Below are 17,454 nucleotides of genomic sequence, written 5' to 3'. Positions count from 1 at the left end.
CAGCTATACTCCAATAAAAAATAGACTAAAAATAAAAAGCAAAAACAAAATATAATCGTAGCAGAAATCCACTGGACAAAATATCCATCGTAGCAGGATCCAACAGTGGACCCACTGTTGACTCATTCATTCTTTCGTTCAACAAACATTAGGGAGCCACCTATTATTGTGTACAGGCAAACACTATTCTAGGACACTGGGAATTTTTTTTTTTTTTTTCTTAGAAACGACATGGAACTTTATTTGGGTTCAAGTTCTACCTGTTTGTTTGTTTGTTTGTTTTTCTGGCTGTTATGCTTTTAATGAATGGAGGGAGATACAAAATGCATGGATGCAAAAGAATGGTTTACATACTCATTAGCATAGTGATTCGTGTTGATTTAGGGTTACACAACGTGTTAAACCTCAACTACAAAGTTTCCTGCAACCTAAGATAATGGAAAAGCTGCTTAAGTTTTTACCCACCACCTTTAAAGTTCTAAATGGTATCTGGAAGAACTAAAAAGTAATAGGCTCCTTTCAGCTGTGGTTAAGAACTCTAGTGAAGCTGTATGGTAGTGACACTGGGATTGTGATGTTTCCCCCAAGGGGCTTTCCAGATGACCACATCACAGACTTTAAAGGTATTTCTAATAACAGGCAAGTTGAGTGGCTTAATAGTTTAAAAGTGGAAAGCAGCTAAGATGTCTCATTTTAGAGAATTTTAAAACATGGTATGAATACCACCTCTTTCCTACAGAGAAACTTTTTAAAGCACAGACATAACTTTAAGGATACTAAGGAGACATCGATAGTTTTCATAAAGCTTCAATAAACACCCCAAGGCACAAGTGTTCAAAACTTCCTATTCACTAAAATGTCACTGCATTATACTTTTATTAGAAGTATAGGTATGCTATGCTTGCAGTGAGCAGACGTTTAATTTATGCCTAGTTAAAAGCACCAGGTGTCAAGTTCAGCTTTCATTTACACAGGATGCACCAATAACACTTAGGATAGTGAATAGTTCAAGTACATTTCCAACATACTTTGCTTTTTGATTAGTTAGCACTGGGGTTCTGCTGCCTGTACTTCTTCAGAATATTTTGGAAGAGGCTAGAACTACTCTGAACATAGCCTTCAAGCAATATGGAGCCCTTATGAAAGAGATGTTCTTTCATAATAACATTTAGAGAAGGAAATAAAGACAGATCTTGCAAAATCTGAATGTCTTTCAAAAGAAGAAAAATAATGTAGAATCTGGCACCTAAGCTAAAATGTTTTGTGATAAATGTCAAAAATTGCCAAGACTTTCACTATGTGTTTTGGTAAGAAAAAAACCACTATATTGGCAAGGTTAATGATGTAAAATACAATAGCATATTAATTAAATAGAAGAATTCACCATTAATGGAAGAAAACCCACGATAAGGGAAGCATCCAAAGACTGCCAATCAAAAGGTAATTTTACTAGCTTTAGAATACATCAACACACTTTGATTATAGAACTGTTTCATTTTTAAAACTACAGTGTTTTAATGTACTTCTAATAACCACCCAATCTAAGGAGCCATGGAGGCTTACCCACTAAGACCTACCCACTAAGATGCTTTTCTAGCATAGGGGTGAATTAATACTTCTGTAAGAAAGAACCTGAATCACCTCAGCATCAACAAATCGCCTTTTTCTTTTACACAGTAATTCATAATTTGATAACTAATTTCTCTTCACTAGTTCGAAATTGGGGAGGAAAGAAACTACATCAGACCCAGAGACAATGATTTCGCAAGCCACAGTCACTCAGCTCATGGATTTGTGATAATCGGCAGAAAATTTGGTTGACCAGTACTTGATTCCTTCACATCTGTAGAGGAGTTCAATACCATCACTTTTCTTTATCAACTTTAAGCTGCATACAGGCAAAGAGATCACAAACTGCTGGAAGGCCATTAACGGTCTGGGGGAAGGTTGTGTTCCTCCTGTAGGGGCGAATTAAGTAATACTTCCTTGGCCTTCTTTCGAAGTAGCCACTTGTCCTCTCCTGAGGATAACTGGCTAAGATTTCCTTTCTTCTTTCCTGGCAAGACCCAGTCAGCTGTGTTAAAGGGACACCAGGCAGTGGCCAAGGGGCTTGTAAGCTTTTGTTTGCCAGCCCTGTCCTCTGTAAGAGGCACTTCCTTGTTGGGATATCCTTCTTTGTGTGAGAGGGTCATGAGCCACTCTGACAAGGGAGTGTCCCTTATGACTTGGAAGGAATCAGCAATTCTAGAAGCCCTTGCCTTGGGTGCCTTAGCTTGCTCTGCTGCCTCTCTTCTGGATGGAGACAGCCACATGTTCAGGGAATCTTTATGTTTCTCAGGTCCAGGTCTTGGTTCCACAGGCATACCATTTTTATCTTTTCCTTCTTTCTTCAGAAGCCCTTTACACAGAGCTTCCTTCTCGCAATTTTCATCACACACACACTCTGCAAAACTTGTACAGGGTTTATTGGCTTTGCAGACCTCCTCTACTTTATATGGATCTTGATGGTTCTGGACAAGCCAATCCTCAGTAGTCAGGCTGGGAGTGGACAAGGGTTTCTTGGCCTCCAAGTGGTCATTCAGGCATTTCAGACTGCCCAGGTTCTCAATCTCCACACCTTTGGGCTGGCTACCCTGACAATAGGTACAGGAATCGGACTTGACAAGCCGATCATTCACGTTGTAGGACTCCTGGAGCACCTGGAACAAGAGCTTAAACTTCTTACTGGTGGTTTCACAGCCGCCATTCTTGGGCTTCTCAAGCTTATGGGATTCCTGGGGAGTTACCAGCCAGTCAGAAAGATCCATCTCATCTTGATCAAGAGGCTCTAGATCTCCAAGCTTTTCGATTTCCATGGAGTAAGAACTGGCAGTAGAATAGCTGTTAGACTTTTGGTAACTTGGTTTTTCAGAAATTTCTTTTTGCTGACTCTTGTGGAGCCAGTTTTCCAAACCCTTTAGGTTGCCCCAGACTTTATTCAAGAAACTGCAGGCTCTAGCAGACGTCTGACTGTTCTCCAAGACCTGCTTCTGGTTGAGCCAGTCCTGGAGATTGGCGCTGGGCAGGTAAGGAGCCTGGTGACCGATGGCCGGATTGCTTCCAAGGAGCCATTCACTGAGAGGGACAGCTGTGGTGCTGGGTGCCGACTTCTGCTCTGGCAATGGGATATAGCCTCTCTTCTCTAAGAAGGACCCAATATTTGATGAACTAGCATGAGCTCAGGAATTTGAATGGTCTTGAGAGACCCAAATGTGGTGATTGCCTGGCACAGGGCAGTTATGTCGGCTTCAAAGAGGGGCGGGGCGCTTTCTGGGGGTCCAGGATAAAGCAGCGTCCTGCTTTCTGGGCAGCTCGTGCACTGGGGCCTAGCTTGAGAGGAGGAACAAGGTGCAGAATGAGTACCTCACAGGACTAGAGTGGGTGCTCCACTAATAAAGAACCCCTTTTGAGGTGTGATGCACGGAGGGACTTGGAGCTGGCTATTGGTGGAGTTCTCCAGGCTGAGCAGCAAATTAAAGATAACTTTCGAGAGGTCAAAGTCCAGATTCACAGCTGCATAAGTCGCCACCTGGAATGCCTTCGAAGCCATGAGGTGTGGCTGGATGAACAGGTAGATCTCATCTATCAGCTTAGAGAGGAGAGGCTTCAGCAGCAGGCCCAACAGCTCTACTGGTTACTGGGCCAGTTCAACTGTCTTATTCATCAGCTGGAGTGCACCCAAAACAAAGACCTAGCCAATCAAGTCTCAGCTTGTCTGGAGAGATTGGGCAGTCTGACCCTCAAACCTGAAGATTCTACCTGTTTCTTATTGTTGTTGTTTTGTCGCTAAGTTGTGTCCAACTCTTTTGCAACCCCATGGACTGTAGTCTGCCAGGCTCCTCTGTCCATGGTATTTCCCAGGCAAGAATACTGGAGTGGGTTGCCATTTTCTTCTCCAACTGGGAATTCTTGTAGCTGATATTCTAGTGGGAAAGACAGTAGACTAGATAAATGAAATACAGTGATTAGATGGTGGTGAGCACAAAGAAGAAATATTAAGTGAGGGTAGGTGTATGTGTGGAGATTCTGGAAAGGGTGGCCGAGGGAGTCTACTGAGTTGCCATTTGGGGAGAGACCCACGCACCCCAATAGCTGTGCCTGTGTGCTCAGAGTCTGTCATTTGCTGTTCCCACCTGGACCTGTCTCCCCTGAGAAACGCACATGTAGAAAGTGTCATACAGCCAGTCTCCCTGTGGCCTTTAAAATTTTTTTCTATCTCTGCATGGTCTGTTTTTTCAGCTATATTTGCCCTCTAACCCTAAGATTTCTTTACATAAATGAATCATAAAGTGAGTTTCTCCTTACCACATTGTATCTTCCACAGTGTGTTAGTATAAGACAGTGTGTCTATAAGTCCACTCAAAGGCTTTGCAGAGCTCTGTGGAATGTTCTTTTGTGTAAACTGTGGTTTTTGACCAATGATTGGCATGTTACTTCCCTTAGCGACTTAATTTTTGTTCCATCCTCACATGAAACTTTGGAAATGTTAGCTTTTTCCCCCTTTTCTATTCATTCATTTCACCCTGGAAATGAAGATAATTCTTTTCAGAGTTGTGATATGCAGACTAAAAATTTACAAAATATAGTCAGTAGATTTCTGCAACTAATATTAATGGTTTAAATGTTGAGGTAGTTGAAGAAAATAACATTAGAAGGTATGTGAACAAAGAGATGCTCAAAGTTAATTACTCTTGGGTATCACTGACTCCAGGTGTGAGATTCTCCGCTACTTAATACTTGAAGGGCCAGTGCAGAGCAGGTACTCTTTTCATCAATAGTAGGTTTCACTTTTTCTGTGCAATATAACATTAGGGTTTTGAATTATTCTTAAGGGGGTTGTTCTCTTTGTTTTCAGCTTTTTTGTATCATTAAAGTAGATGAGGTCTGTATAGTCAAGGTCCATATAGATAAGGCTGTGGTCTTCCCAGTAGTCATGTATGGTTGTGAGAGCTGGACCATAAAGAAGGCAAGAGTGCCAAAGAATTGATGCCTTTGAACTGTGGTGCTGGAGAGGGCTCCAGAAAGCCCCTTGGACTGCAAGGAGATCAAAACAGTCAATCCCATGAGGGAGATCAACCTTGAATACTCCTTGGAAGGACTGATGCTGAAGCTCCAGTAATTTGGTCATCTGATGTGAACAGCTGACTCATTGGAGAAGTCACTGATGCTGGGAAAGATTGAGGGCAGAAGGAGAAGAGGGCATCAGAGGATAAAATGGCTGGATGGCATTACTGATGCAATGGACATGAACGTAGGCAAACTTCAGGAGATGGTGAGGGACAGGGAGGCCTGGTATACTGCAGTCCATGGGGTCACAAAGAGTTGGACATGACTGAGTGACTGAACAGCAGCATAATAGATGGGAATGTTAAAAGATAGGAACTTGAACAAAATCTCACGTGCAATAACGTGAGGGTTTCCTTTAAGAGTATGGAGGAAAATTTAGTACAAAGTTGTCTGTGTTATAAATGAAGAGGGCTTTTGAGTTAGATGTTTTATTTTATCACTGTCATGGCTTTAAAAATGCACATATAAATGTGCATTAACCCTTGTAGTTTAACTCTTTGGTCCTGTCCTTAGAAAATACAGTTAACATTGGTGTTATGACATAATTAATATTTTGCACATAAGAATTGATTTTTGGAAAGTTTATTTTTTTGATGTTTCTGTTGCAGCCCTAAGAAACTGACAGCAGTATACAATCTGCATAATTTGTTATCAATAAACCTATGAAATCATGTTTGTAAATGTCCAGATTCATTTCAGATGTTCTTAGCAGGCTACATTTTAAGGCATTATTGTTTTGAACCACACAATATTAATTAGTACTAGTAAACAGCAGTGTAAATACTTACATGATTATGTTATTTAGAAATTATGCCACTGATTTCTGCACATGATCAGTTTACCCGTCAGGAGTGGCTCGGTTGTGCTTCAGGCGCACACAGCTCAGTAGCACGCTCGTCTCTGGCTTCTGCTATCTGTCCATCCTGTGTTGGTGGGGGTGCTGTTCCATGCTGTCTGTTAGGCAAGTGGGCTGATGGAGATGCTGGTGTCTGGAACGTGGGAAGCTTGTGAAAGACAGGTGTCAAATCTCATGGAGGCCTTTAATTGCATTATCCTGGAAGTAAACAGCCTGTTGGCTCCATGTTACTACAGGTCAAGGCGTCAGGGTCCATTGGAGAAGTGTCGTCAGGTGGCTCAAGAGCAAGTGAGGGTGTGGATTTGAGAAGGACTGCTTTCTTACTTGTAAATACAGGGGATAAAATAAGAGGATATCCAGGGGAAGACTGAGGGAGTGGAGAAGCTGACATTTGGGCATCTGCTCTGTTCTCTGTGCTTCAGATATTTTTATTTAGTCATCACAAGACATAATGAGTCCTAGAAATGATTTCTCTCTGACTCGTGAGGGGACTGAATGGATGGGATTAATTAAGAGTGGAGAGATGGCTTGTGTAGTGTGGTTACCAACCTGCCCCTTGGAGTCACACACTGACATTAGAATCCCCTCAGGCTGTGGCTTAGGGCAAGTGGCTTAGAATTATTTCCTCATCTGTAAGACACCGATAACAGTGCATGTTATGAGATTATTGGGAAAATTAAATGAGACATGTTGAGCATTTAACCCTGGTAGCTCAGAGGTTAAAGCGTCTGCCTGCAATGCAGGAGACCTGGTTTCAATCCCTTGGTTGGGAAGATCCCCTGGAGAAGGAAATGGCAACCCACTCCAGTACTCTTGCCTGGAGAATCCCATGGACGGAGGAGCCTGGTGGGCTACAGTCCACGGGGTCGCAAAGAGTCAGACATGACTGAGCGACTTCACTTTCACTTTCTGAGAAATTGAGTGCATTCAATGGTGTCTGTCACTCACATTTATATATGTGTGTGTGTCTGTATTTTTTCTTCGGTTTTATTTGATTTCCCAAGGCCTCATACCTTGTGAATTGTGCATGTAGGAATGGATAGAATCAGGGGACTGGACTGTCTCCCACAAAAGCCTGTCTTCTTTTCACTATAGGACCTTAAATATTTGCTGCTGCTACTGCTAAATCACTTCAGTTGTGTCCGACTCTGTGCGACCCCTAGATGGCAGCCCACCAGGCTTCCCCATCCCTGGGATTCTCCAGGCAAGAACACTGGAATGGGTTGCTATTTCCTCCTCCAATGCATGAAAGTGAAAAGTGAAAGTGAAGTCGCTCAGTCGTGTCCAACCCTCAGCGACCCCATGGACTGCAGCCTTCCAGGTTCCTCCATCCGTGAGATTTTCCAGGCAAGAGTACCGGAGTGGGGTGCCATTGTGATTGGAGGAAATGAGAAGTGGAGAGTGATGAAAGTGTGATTGAAAAGTATACATAAAAGCTGTCATGTGTTGATTGGCTTCTATGGGTTAGGTATTTTACTTATGTCGTTGCATTTAATCTCATTTCGTTAAATAGCCTGGCCGAGATTTTGGAGTCCACCTGAAGGGCAGGGCTGGGCTCTGATCTCGTGTCCACTCTACCCTCTCATCTTTAGTCTGTGCTGTCTCCCTGTACGTAAAATCATGAAGTTACACTGACCTTGAAGGATCAGGTCAGAGTTCTGGAAGCTCTTGAGCCCTTAGCAGGTTGGAGCTGGTCACACAGAGAAGCACTTCTGACTGGGTGCTTTTTGCAGTTCTGAGGGAGGTATGGTGATACAGGCTCCAGCTTCAAAGAAGTCTAGTGGGGGACATAAGCCCAATTGATGTGTCTTAATGGTCCAAAATGGCTGGTTTCCCCAGTAGAGAGGACTTCAGGGAATGCTGGTGGAACTTTGGGAAGGGTCTGGAATTGAGAATGAGTCAAGAAAAGTGGTCGCAAAGAGTTGGACACGATTAAGCGACTAAGCACGCAAGCACACACATGCAAGGAAAATATAACTCAAATTATCAATTCTCTCCTGCCCCCAGCAGTTAGAGGAAAGAGTTAAATGCGACAAAAAAGTGGTTTGTTCATGGTTGATGATGTAATCTTGAAGACTCTCCAAGACTTTTTAGTAGTGTGTGTATGTGTGTGTGTATGTATAAGTTGCTCAGTCATGTCCAGCCCTTTTGTGACCCCATGGACTGTAGCCCGCCGGGGTTCTCCGTCTATGGAATGCTCCAGGCAAGAATTCTATAGTGGGTAGCCATTCCCTCCACGGGATCTTCCTGACCCAGGGCTCGAACCCAGGTCTCCTGTCTTGTAGGCAGATTCTTTAACATCTGAGCCAGGGTGGTAGAAGATAAATATAATGAAAAAAGGTCATCATCAAAAGAGAGGTTTTAGCGTGGGGGTGAGACCGTGCACAGCTGGAAAGGCTGCTGGTTTTCCTTGTGGACCATCTGACAATAAACATGGGCCATGGGGCACTGGTTATGGTGGTTGGTTTGAGTCATCTGGAGTGGGGTCACAGCTGGTGAGCGCAGTTCATTTCTTATACCTGGGGCAGATGGGTGAGTGATAGGCACTGCCTCCCATGAGCGCCCTGGTGCCCCTTCCAGCAGGTGACCTGGGGCTTCTGTGATTTTCCTGACAGCCTTGAAACCTGGGTGTCCTCACCTGGGGGTCAGAAAGCAGTGTTTCTTACATTACCTCTTCTGAGTCATCAAAGGTTTATGTTGTTGTTCAGTTGCTCATTCGTGTCCAACTCTTTGTGACCCCATGGACTGCAGCACACCAGGCTTCCCTGTCTTTGACAGTCTCCTAGAGTTTGCCCAAACTCATGTCCATTGAATCAGTGATGCCATCCAACCATCTCATCCTCTGTCATCCCCTTCTCCTCCTGCCTTTAGTCTTTCCCAGCACCACAGTTTGAAGGCATCAATTCTTCAGTGCTCAGCCTTTTTTACTGTCCAGGCCTCACATCTGTACATGACTACTGGAAAAACCATAGCTTTGAAAGGTCCATATAGACAAACAAACCTTTGCCTACAAAGGTTTATAGGATGCTTTCAATGGGAGCCCTCTTTTCTGTGGCTTTTTAATTTTCCTTTCCATTTGTGATATGTTAAGTTTTGTATTGCATACGGATTGAACCCTAGTGACTTGGTAAAATGTGAGGATGTTTTAATTTTTTTAAGTGTTCCCCCTATTTTTTGCTTTCTGCTTTTGGTTATATAAAGCATAGTTTCATACATATGGTACCAAATGTATTGTCAGTGGTAAACATTTTTTTATTGTCCATGTTTACTGACAAAATCTAAGATTCTTGGAATAGACAAAATTGAAATGTGATTTGGGTTTCTGATTAGGAACTGTGTAGTCTAAAATTTCATATCTTTTATTTTGGATACATTTCTGCATAATAAAAAATTGACAAAAATTTGAACTGACTTTCTTTGACTACTTAAAGAATAACCAATAAAATTGTTGCCAGAAATCATGCTACTCTTGGCCCCTAAAGTCACTGACACATAGGGTGTAATGTGTAGGATACTGCCAGCAAATCTGACGCTCTGCTCTCTTGGAAATAAATTTATACTTGGGAGTAGGGTCACACCCATCATTTGCATATTGTCTTTGTTGAGCCCAATACCACAGAGTGTAAAGTGTTTACTGTCTGCCTTTTGTCGAACATTTTTGCCTGCCTGGGCCATGTGGAGCAGTTCTCAAACTTTGGGGTCTCTGGACCTTTTTACACTCTTAAAAATTATTGAAGACTCCAAAGAATTTTGTTTATGTATATTGATATTTACCATATTGGAAATTAAAACAAATTAAAAAACACGCTTTCAATTCACTTAAAAAGAAGAGTACTAAACTTGCTGCATGTTAACATAAGTTATGTTTTTAGGAAAAATAACTATTTTCCAAAAATGAAAACATGAGTGAATTGAAGATTTCTCTAATGCCTGGCCTAATTGGAGACAGTTATGTGCTTAGATCTCCATCTACTTTCCATTTTTGCTCTTTGTTTTGGTTGAAGGATGAAGACAAACCAACCTTTCTCCTCCCTTTCCCTGCTATAGATTTGTGTATTTTAATAAGCTGTTCAGTTAATCGTAGCTATTCTGTTACTACAGTTGATCCTTGAGCAGTGTGAGGTTTAGGGACAATAGCCATCCATGAAGTTGAAAATCCACTTATAACTTGTAGTTGGCCTTCTGTCTCTATGGATTCAATCCACGGTAGATCCTGTGGTCCTTTTAAATCTGTGCCAATGGCCCCGCGCAGATCAAACCCCTTGTTGTTCAAGGTCAACTAACTGTACATCACAGTTCGACATGGGGTAGTTTCAGTGTTGCAATATGGAATTTGCAAATATATAAATAGATGTATCATATTGGGAGTTTCCAATCTGATGGTATATCTTGCATTTTGAATGGATCTTTTTTAAACAATATAATTATTTTTAAAAATTTATTTGTTTGGCTGTGTTGGGTCTAAGTTGCTGCATGTCAGATCTTTCACTGCGGTTCACAGACTCTCTGGTTGTGCTGAGGGCTCAGTAGTTGCAATGCGAAGGTTTAGTTGCCCTTCAGCATGTAAAATCTAAGTTCGGGACCAGGAACTGAACCTGCGTCCCCTGCCTTGCAAGGTGTATTTTTTTTTTTTTTAATACTTTATCTTGCTTTTATCAAAATGTCTTAGAATAGTTTAAGTAGAGTATCTTTTTAGAGAAACAGATTAACTTTTTAAAATTCAAGTTTAATTACTTTATTTCCTTCACAAGGTGTATTCTTAACCACTTTACCATCAAGGAAGTCCCTGAATGGATCTTTTATTCACATATTTAAAAAATATTATGCATTGAAAATTTAAAAAATATACTGGTTCACTATCCAAAGGTTGAAACACAATACCAAAAAAAAAATCACTTTCGTGCATATCTCCACTGATCTTCTCAGAAGAGCCTGGAGGTTTGTGGATGCTGATGTACCTGTACAGAGTAGGAACAAGTTCCAGGATTTTGGTTAACACAGTGCCTTGCAAGGCGGTGACAACCTATAGTGGACACAAGTTTTATAAAGTTCTACTGGGTTGGCCAAATTGTTCATTTGGGTTTTTCCATAACATGGAAAAACTTAAGTGAACTTTTGGGCCAACCCAGTATTTTTATGCTTGAATGTTTACACTTTATCATTAGCAATGCCTCAAGGGTCAGTTATTACTTTTACTACTTCATGAAGGGCATTCTAAAGTCAGCCTTTTTGTTCACTTCTGGGTTTGTTTTTTTTTTTTTTTTTTTTTTTTTTATGAAAGTGCTTGGCAGGGAAGAATACTCTTAATAATTAGGATGAATAGTTTCTGTTTGGTACTGTTATGTTGGTTTGTGCTGAGGTAACAGTGGTTTTATCCACCAGTGCTTTTCATCATTTTGCAAATGTCCACACAGTGCAAAAGGCAAGTAACATCTTGATATTTTTATGAGCGTAGTTTGATATCGAAGAACGCCTGTGAAAGGATCTGAGAGATCACTGGGGTCTGCAGACCACACTGTGAGAACTGATGGCATAAAAGGTTTAAATGCCATTTTCTGTAAGCAGATTAATGCCACTTTTCTACATTGCTTCCTTTATTTTCTAACAATTATAATTTATGAAAGTTTGAATAATGTAACAGATACCAGTGTGCTGCTTACATTGGCTAATGCACCTCATCTTTCAGGTAGAATTTTTTTTTTTAATGTCAGATTTGTTAAAAAAAAAGAAAAAAAGAGAAAGTTTACTCTTTTTTCACTATATTAGGTTTTGAAAGTGTAACTTGAAAGTATTTGTGATCATGAAGTAATTACAGATGGATTACTGGCCACAATTATTGTCTCTTGAAATTATGAGATATTATTATGATTATTAGTTTACTTATGATGACAGTTAATTAAACATTTTCATGTTCTTGAATACTCCTCCAAATAGAGAGGACATGAGTTTGGAAAATTAGCTCTGGCACTTGATTTCCTGTTTATCTGTTAATAACTGTGTGTATGTGAAATATTGTGATTTATAATAAATGTGTCTATGTAACCCTTTCTGCTTCTGAAACCCTTACATTTTAGATTTCCCTTGAGATTTCCTAAGTGATAAGAGATAATAAAAGTGCCTTTTGTTTTTACTAACTACTTTCAGGCATCAGTTCAGTTCAGTCGCTCAGTCGTGTCTGACTCTTTGCAGTCATACCTTTGTGTTAATGAGGTGACGTTTGGGAAGCCCTTGTGAATGGAGCTAGTTGCTGAGGAACCACCCTTGATAGGAGGTTTGCAACTTTCAGTTGCAACTGAAGAGGCTGGAGAGTGAGTTCAGTCACCAAAGGCCAGGGATTTAATTAGCCATGCCTGCGTAATGAAGCCTCCATAACACCCCAAAAGTGTAGGGTCTGGAGAGCTTCCAGGTTGGAGGACATGTGGAGATCTGGGAAGGATGTTGCTTTTGGGGAAGGCATGGGAATTCCGCTCCCTGCCCCACACACCTTACCCTGTGTGTCTCTTCTCTCTGACTGTTCCTTACGCTTTCCTTTTATAACTAACCAGTAATGTAATAAGTGGGCTTCCCAGGTGGCATTAAGTGGTAAAGAATCCGGCTGCTAATGCAGGAGACGCAAGAGACTAGGGCACGAGCCCTGTGTTGGGAAGATTCCCTGGAGGAGGGCATGGCACCCCGCTTCAGTATTCTTGCCTGGAAAATCTCATGGACAGCGGAGCCTGGCAGGCTACAGTTCATGGGGCTACAGAGAGTTGGGCATGAGTGAGCACCCCCTCAATCTAATAAGCAAATGTTCCCCTGAGTTCTGAGGGCTGAACCGGAGGGAGTTGTGGGAACCTCTGATTTGTCAGAAGCACAGATGACAGGTGACAACCTGGATTTGATATCGACATCAGAAGGGGGCTCATCTTATAGGACTGAGCCCCCACCCTGTGGGGTCTGATGCCGTCTCCAGATAGATGGTGTCAGAACTGAGTTAGATTGAAGGATACCCAGCTGGGTCACAGGATTGCTTGATGTGTAGAAAATCACAGCTGGTCAGAGGTGAAGTAGTGTTGTAGTGCAGTATTGAGAGTAGAGGAGACACACAGGAGGAGTGTGTGTGCACATTAATAAAAATTTTTCAGATAATTATTTCACTGCATGCAATTAAGACAATTTTTTTAAAAAATGGAAATCTTGGAAAGCTTTCTGCTACAGATACATGCACTTCTGTGGTTGACCACTAGATGTCACAAGAGCCCCAGGAGCCCCTAAAGGGTTGCCCAGGGCGGGTAGAAATTGAACATTGTAGGCTCTAGACCTTCACATATTTCACTGTTTCCACATGATCGATGCCAGCAGAACCTGATACAGTGTGATATATAGAAGCAAGGTATGACTGGAATAATGAAATTTCAAAAATAAGCCCTTTTAAAGGAGGGTTGTAATAGTTCTGTTGGGGATTGTAAATGTTTCAGGTGCACTTGATGCCGGTTTCGTTCCTGGCGTTCGGGTCTCTCTTTTTTGTTTTTTATGGAAAGATGGATTGAACTTCAATTTAAGAATATTCGGTAATCCCTCTCAGGACATACTGTAACAGCTGGTATTTTTGTGTTGTAGTAAATCGATTCCATACAACAGTCAGTAATAATCACAACTGGGTTCTGACAAATTCCAAAGCATTTTCAGTAAGTTTAGCCAAAGAAAATAACATGATTACTACAGAAATTTAACTCAGTTTGAAAGTTAAACCCAGCAACTCCGCTTCGTTCCACAGAATATTAACCATTTTCCCCGTTGAGATTTTATCAAGCCACTTATTTTTTTTATTGATATACTTGTATATGTTCTGAGAAGATAATTACCTTGTAGAGTATATTTCTTAAATAATACATTTTTGGAAAAAATTACCTTGAGTGTTTACTGTGAAATAAAAGGTGAGAAATGCTACGATAAAATCTTCTATCTAAGGCATACGTGGAAGGCTGCAGCATCAACTCAGAAGGATGTTTTGATGTGAAATGTAAGGTGGTTTTTAGTTTTAATAGGATGTTTGTTACAAGCATAAATCGATTTATTATGTGCTGTATGTGGTTTATGAAATTGAAACATTGTAAATTCTTTAAGGCTTGAAGAAAGTTGTAGTTTGCATGGTATAGATTATGTAGTATGTGTATTTCTGTAGTTAGGTAATCTGTACCATACAAATTGTGATTTATGGCATAAAGAACTTAAATTACATACATACACACTATAATAAATACCTGCATATATACGTTTTGTCCTAATGGTAGAAATATGTGTGCATACATTTTACAAATTATAACCGTTTTTCCTTTTCTTCTCGGCAGCAGAACAAAAGTTTACTAATTGAATGCATTTTTAAAATTATGTATGGTCTGTTTTTTATTTTCTTTGTGTTTGAATCGAGGAAAACTTTTATGTAGTTGAATCTGAATCTGGATTGTTAGGATAGCTTATGAAAACAAAGCAGTGTTACCTTTTAAAATTATGAGGGAAAACAGCTTCAGAGATGTGTGTTAATGAAACCTTGATTTTCCCTTTTTGTCTTATTTTTAGCTTAGTGATTTGTATTTTCACTTGGTATTTAAAATAACTGCCATCACATTTTAAATTAACACAGAGAGGATCTCTGTATGGATTTGTATGCATATTTTCACCACGTCAACCTTTGTAACATAAAACAGAACTCAAGACACTGGTACTTGGTCCAAGATAGTCTTTTTGATGGTGAATATTTTTATAGTAATATTTACTTTGATAATTAAAAATTGATTTAGAAAGCTTTAATAGAATTTTATAGTTTGGGTTTCTTCACGAAGAATTTGGCAAGCTCATTTTCTTTATTCTGTAATGTGAATCAGCAATTTAAACGCTTTTAAGAACTGAAGTGAGCCAGTTTTTCAAATGTTTACAGTATCTGTTTTTCTTGTTAATATATGTTAAAATATGCTTTTAAATCACTGATCTTGCTTTATAGAGAACGGGGTGTTGGGGGGGAATGCACTAAAAAGTGAGTTTAAACACATTGTGTGGTTCTTCTGATTTCTGAAAAATGTAAATGCGGTGTATTTTCCGTTATTAGGCAGCTGTGGTCCAAATTTAAACCACATGGCCTCCTTCTAGGTGTCAGGCCAATGTAAATTTTAATCTTGCTACTTTGATGTTTTCATTTTATAATCTCATTACCTGAATTTAAAAAACCCAGTCATCATATTCATTGTTTGCAGGATGCTGTTTTGTATCCTCTGGCTCATTGGAAGGTCAAGCAATTCTAAATTGCTATTATCTTCATTTGCACATAAGGAAATTAAGTCTTAATAAGGTTAAACAACTAGATCACAGGGCTAGCAGGATTAGAGGCTAAGCCAAACACTAGAGCCCTTGCTTTTAGTTATTACACAATAGTGCCTTTACTGCTTATTTGGGGATAAACATTACTGAAAACAGTTATTTAAAGAATCAGTATTTTTCAAGATCCAGCAAAGCTTAGTTTTTACTACAACAATTTATTTTCGTTTATTAGCTTGGATTGTTAGGTTTAGTTTAGATTATCAACAGTTCTGTAAATCTAAAATGACATCTTGCTTTAATCCTAGTATTCTTTCAGGGTTGTTTGTGATCTTCAGTTAGCAAATTTGCAGTTGTTGTATTAGGATGATCTACTTAAATTAGTTATAAGTTGTTGACAACTTACAGACTCTTTTCTACATTTAGAAATACAGTTTAGAATTCTAATGAAGGGGAAGAGTTTTAGAATGACACGGGCTTACAGAATCTTCCTTAAGTCCTCCATCGGTGCCGCCAGCGATTTTCAAAGAAACTGTAAAAATCTTTACAGAAGGCTTGACACATGCACGAAGAACTTGTGTGTTTTTAATTAGAAGTCCCACGTCAAAATCAGAAACTCTCCCACTTCCTATTTGTCTGTGCTCTCTAGACGAAAAACGGTGAAGCTCGTGATCTCATAATGTGTTGGGATCAGCATTTTGAATTAGCTACAGCAAGTTGCAATGTAGTCATCCTGCCTCTTCTATTTTTTAATGTGTTCCTTTTCTTTGTAGAAACGGCCTGCACGGGGACACACAGATCTCGGTAGTCGGCCCGGGAGTGGCTGCAGGGGCTGGCATCTCGGCCGCCTTCCAGGGGAGTGAGTTGGCAGCGCTGGGCCGGCCTCAGCATCATGCCCGCGCTGTCCACAGGCTCGGGGAACGACACAGGTACAGAGCCCATGAGGGCGCTTTCGCTCCCATCCTTGTAAACATCCTTTTCACACTGAAAACCGGCGTTGCTTTAAGCCAGTGCAGACGGGTCATGCTTGTTGCTCGGTAACCAACCCCAGGGCCATCACCTTGGCTTTCCAGGATGAACGTGACCTCAGGGTGTGGGCTGAAGTGGCTTTCTCCGGGGAGAGACGGCTCCTGCTGACGCTCTTGTCCTCTCCTGCGCTTTGGAGTCATGTCGTGTATTTACATTTTTTTTTAATTAAGTTTTTTAAAGATACAGAAGAGTGTGGACAGTTTTCATGCTACTCATATTACCCGCCACTCCAGTTTAATCATAACTATGAATTTCTTGGGCCATATTTGCTCAGACCTTTCATTTTTTTCTCTATCCCCCCTGCCCCCTCCTCCCCTCTTTTTCCATTTTCTTTCTTCCTGTCTAGAGATAAAAACGGTTCTGCAGTTGATATATGTCATTAAAGGACTCAATTAAAACAAACATTTCACCTTGTTATCAGTTGTAAGAATTAGTGATACTTAGAATAAAGATTTCCAAGAAAGGGAAAAAAGCTCATGCATGTAGGTATGTGTGAAATGCCCTCCTCTGCTCTGATTCACAGGTGGGGTGGGGGTGGTCAGTGCCCCTTTTCTGGAATTCCCGAGTTAGCACTTTAAAAAAATGTAAATTCCTGGACCCTCCTCAGAATTATTAAAACAGAATGTAACTGGGGTTGGGGAGCTGTAGCTTGCATTTTTTTTAAGTTGTCTATTTTTATTGAGAGTGAGTGGTGGCTACTCTAGCTGCGGTACATGCGCTTCTCAATGTGGGGGCTTCTCTTGTGACAGAGCACAGGCTCAGTAGTTGTAGCACACTTTGTTGCTTCCTGGAATGTGAGATCCTCCTGGATCAGGGATCAAACGCCTTGTTCTCTGCATTGGCAGGCGGATTGTTATCCATTGCACCACCAGGGAAGTCCAGCTTGTGTTTTTAAGACCACTCAAAAGCAGGGGTGGTATAGAATGTGAGGAATATGAGGGGATGTTCTTTGAAGCACTGACCACACTGAATTGGTCCCAACAGCCTTCTGCAGCCACTGAGACCCGTCTCATCCTGGACAGGTCCAGGCACCGTAGGTTCAAAAGAGCCAAATCACAGATGTGATTTTGTGTTGTGTAGGTTACCCTGGCCTTCTCGTTTGCACTGTGTACTCAGGTCATTCTTCGCTATTTCAAGCTGAGATACACTTATTCACTTTGGCAAATTTTGTC

At 40.8% G+C, this 17,454-nt stretch overlaps 1 protein-coding gene and 1 pseudogene across 1 annotated transcript in view; one reads left to right on the top strand and one right to left on the bottom strand.

Annotated features, from left to right (window-relative positions):
* Nucleotides 1–17,454, top strand: part of MPP7 (membrane palmitoylated protein 7) — a 226,725-nt gene that overhangs the window by 44,094 nt on the left and 165,177 nt on the right. The window contains exon 2 of the mRNA XM_040248020.1: nt 16,027–16,182. Coding sequence (XP_040103954.1) covers nt 16,146–16,182 — 37 coding nt within the window. The 5' untranslated portion in view covers nt 16,027–16,145. The remainder of the gene's footprint in view (nt 1–16,026; nt 16,183–17,454) is intronic.
* On the bottom strand, nt 286–16,147 carry LOC120868611 (annotated as a pseudogene).

Source organism: Oryx dammah, unplaced genomic scaffold, assembly GCF_014754425.2.
Source record: "Oryx dammah isolate SB20612 unplaced genomic scaffold, SCBI_Odam_1.1 HiC_scaffold_10, whole genome shotgun sequence".
Taxonomy (NCBI): domain Eukaryota; kingdom Metazoa; phylum Chordata; class Mammalia; order Artiodactyla; family Bovidae; genus Oryx; species Oryx dammah.
Note: the sequence above shows the minus strand (reverse complement) of the source record. Positions and strands in the feature narration are given on the sequence as shown.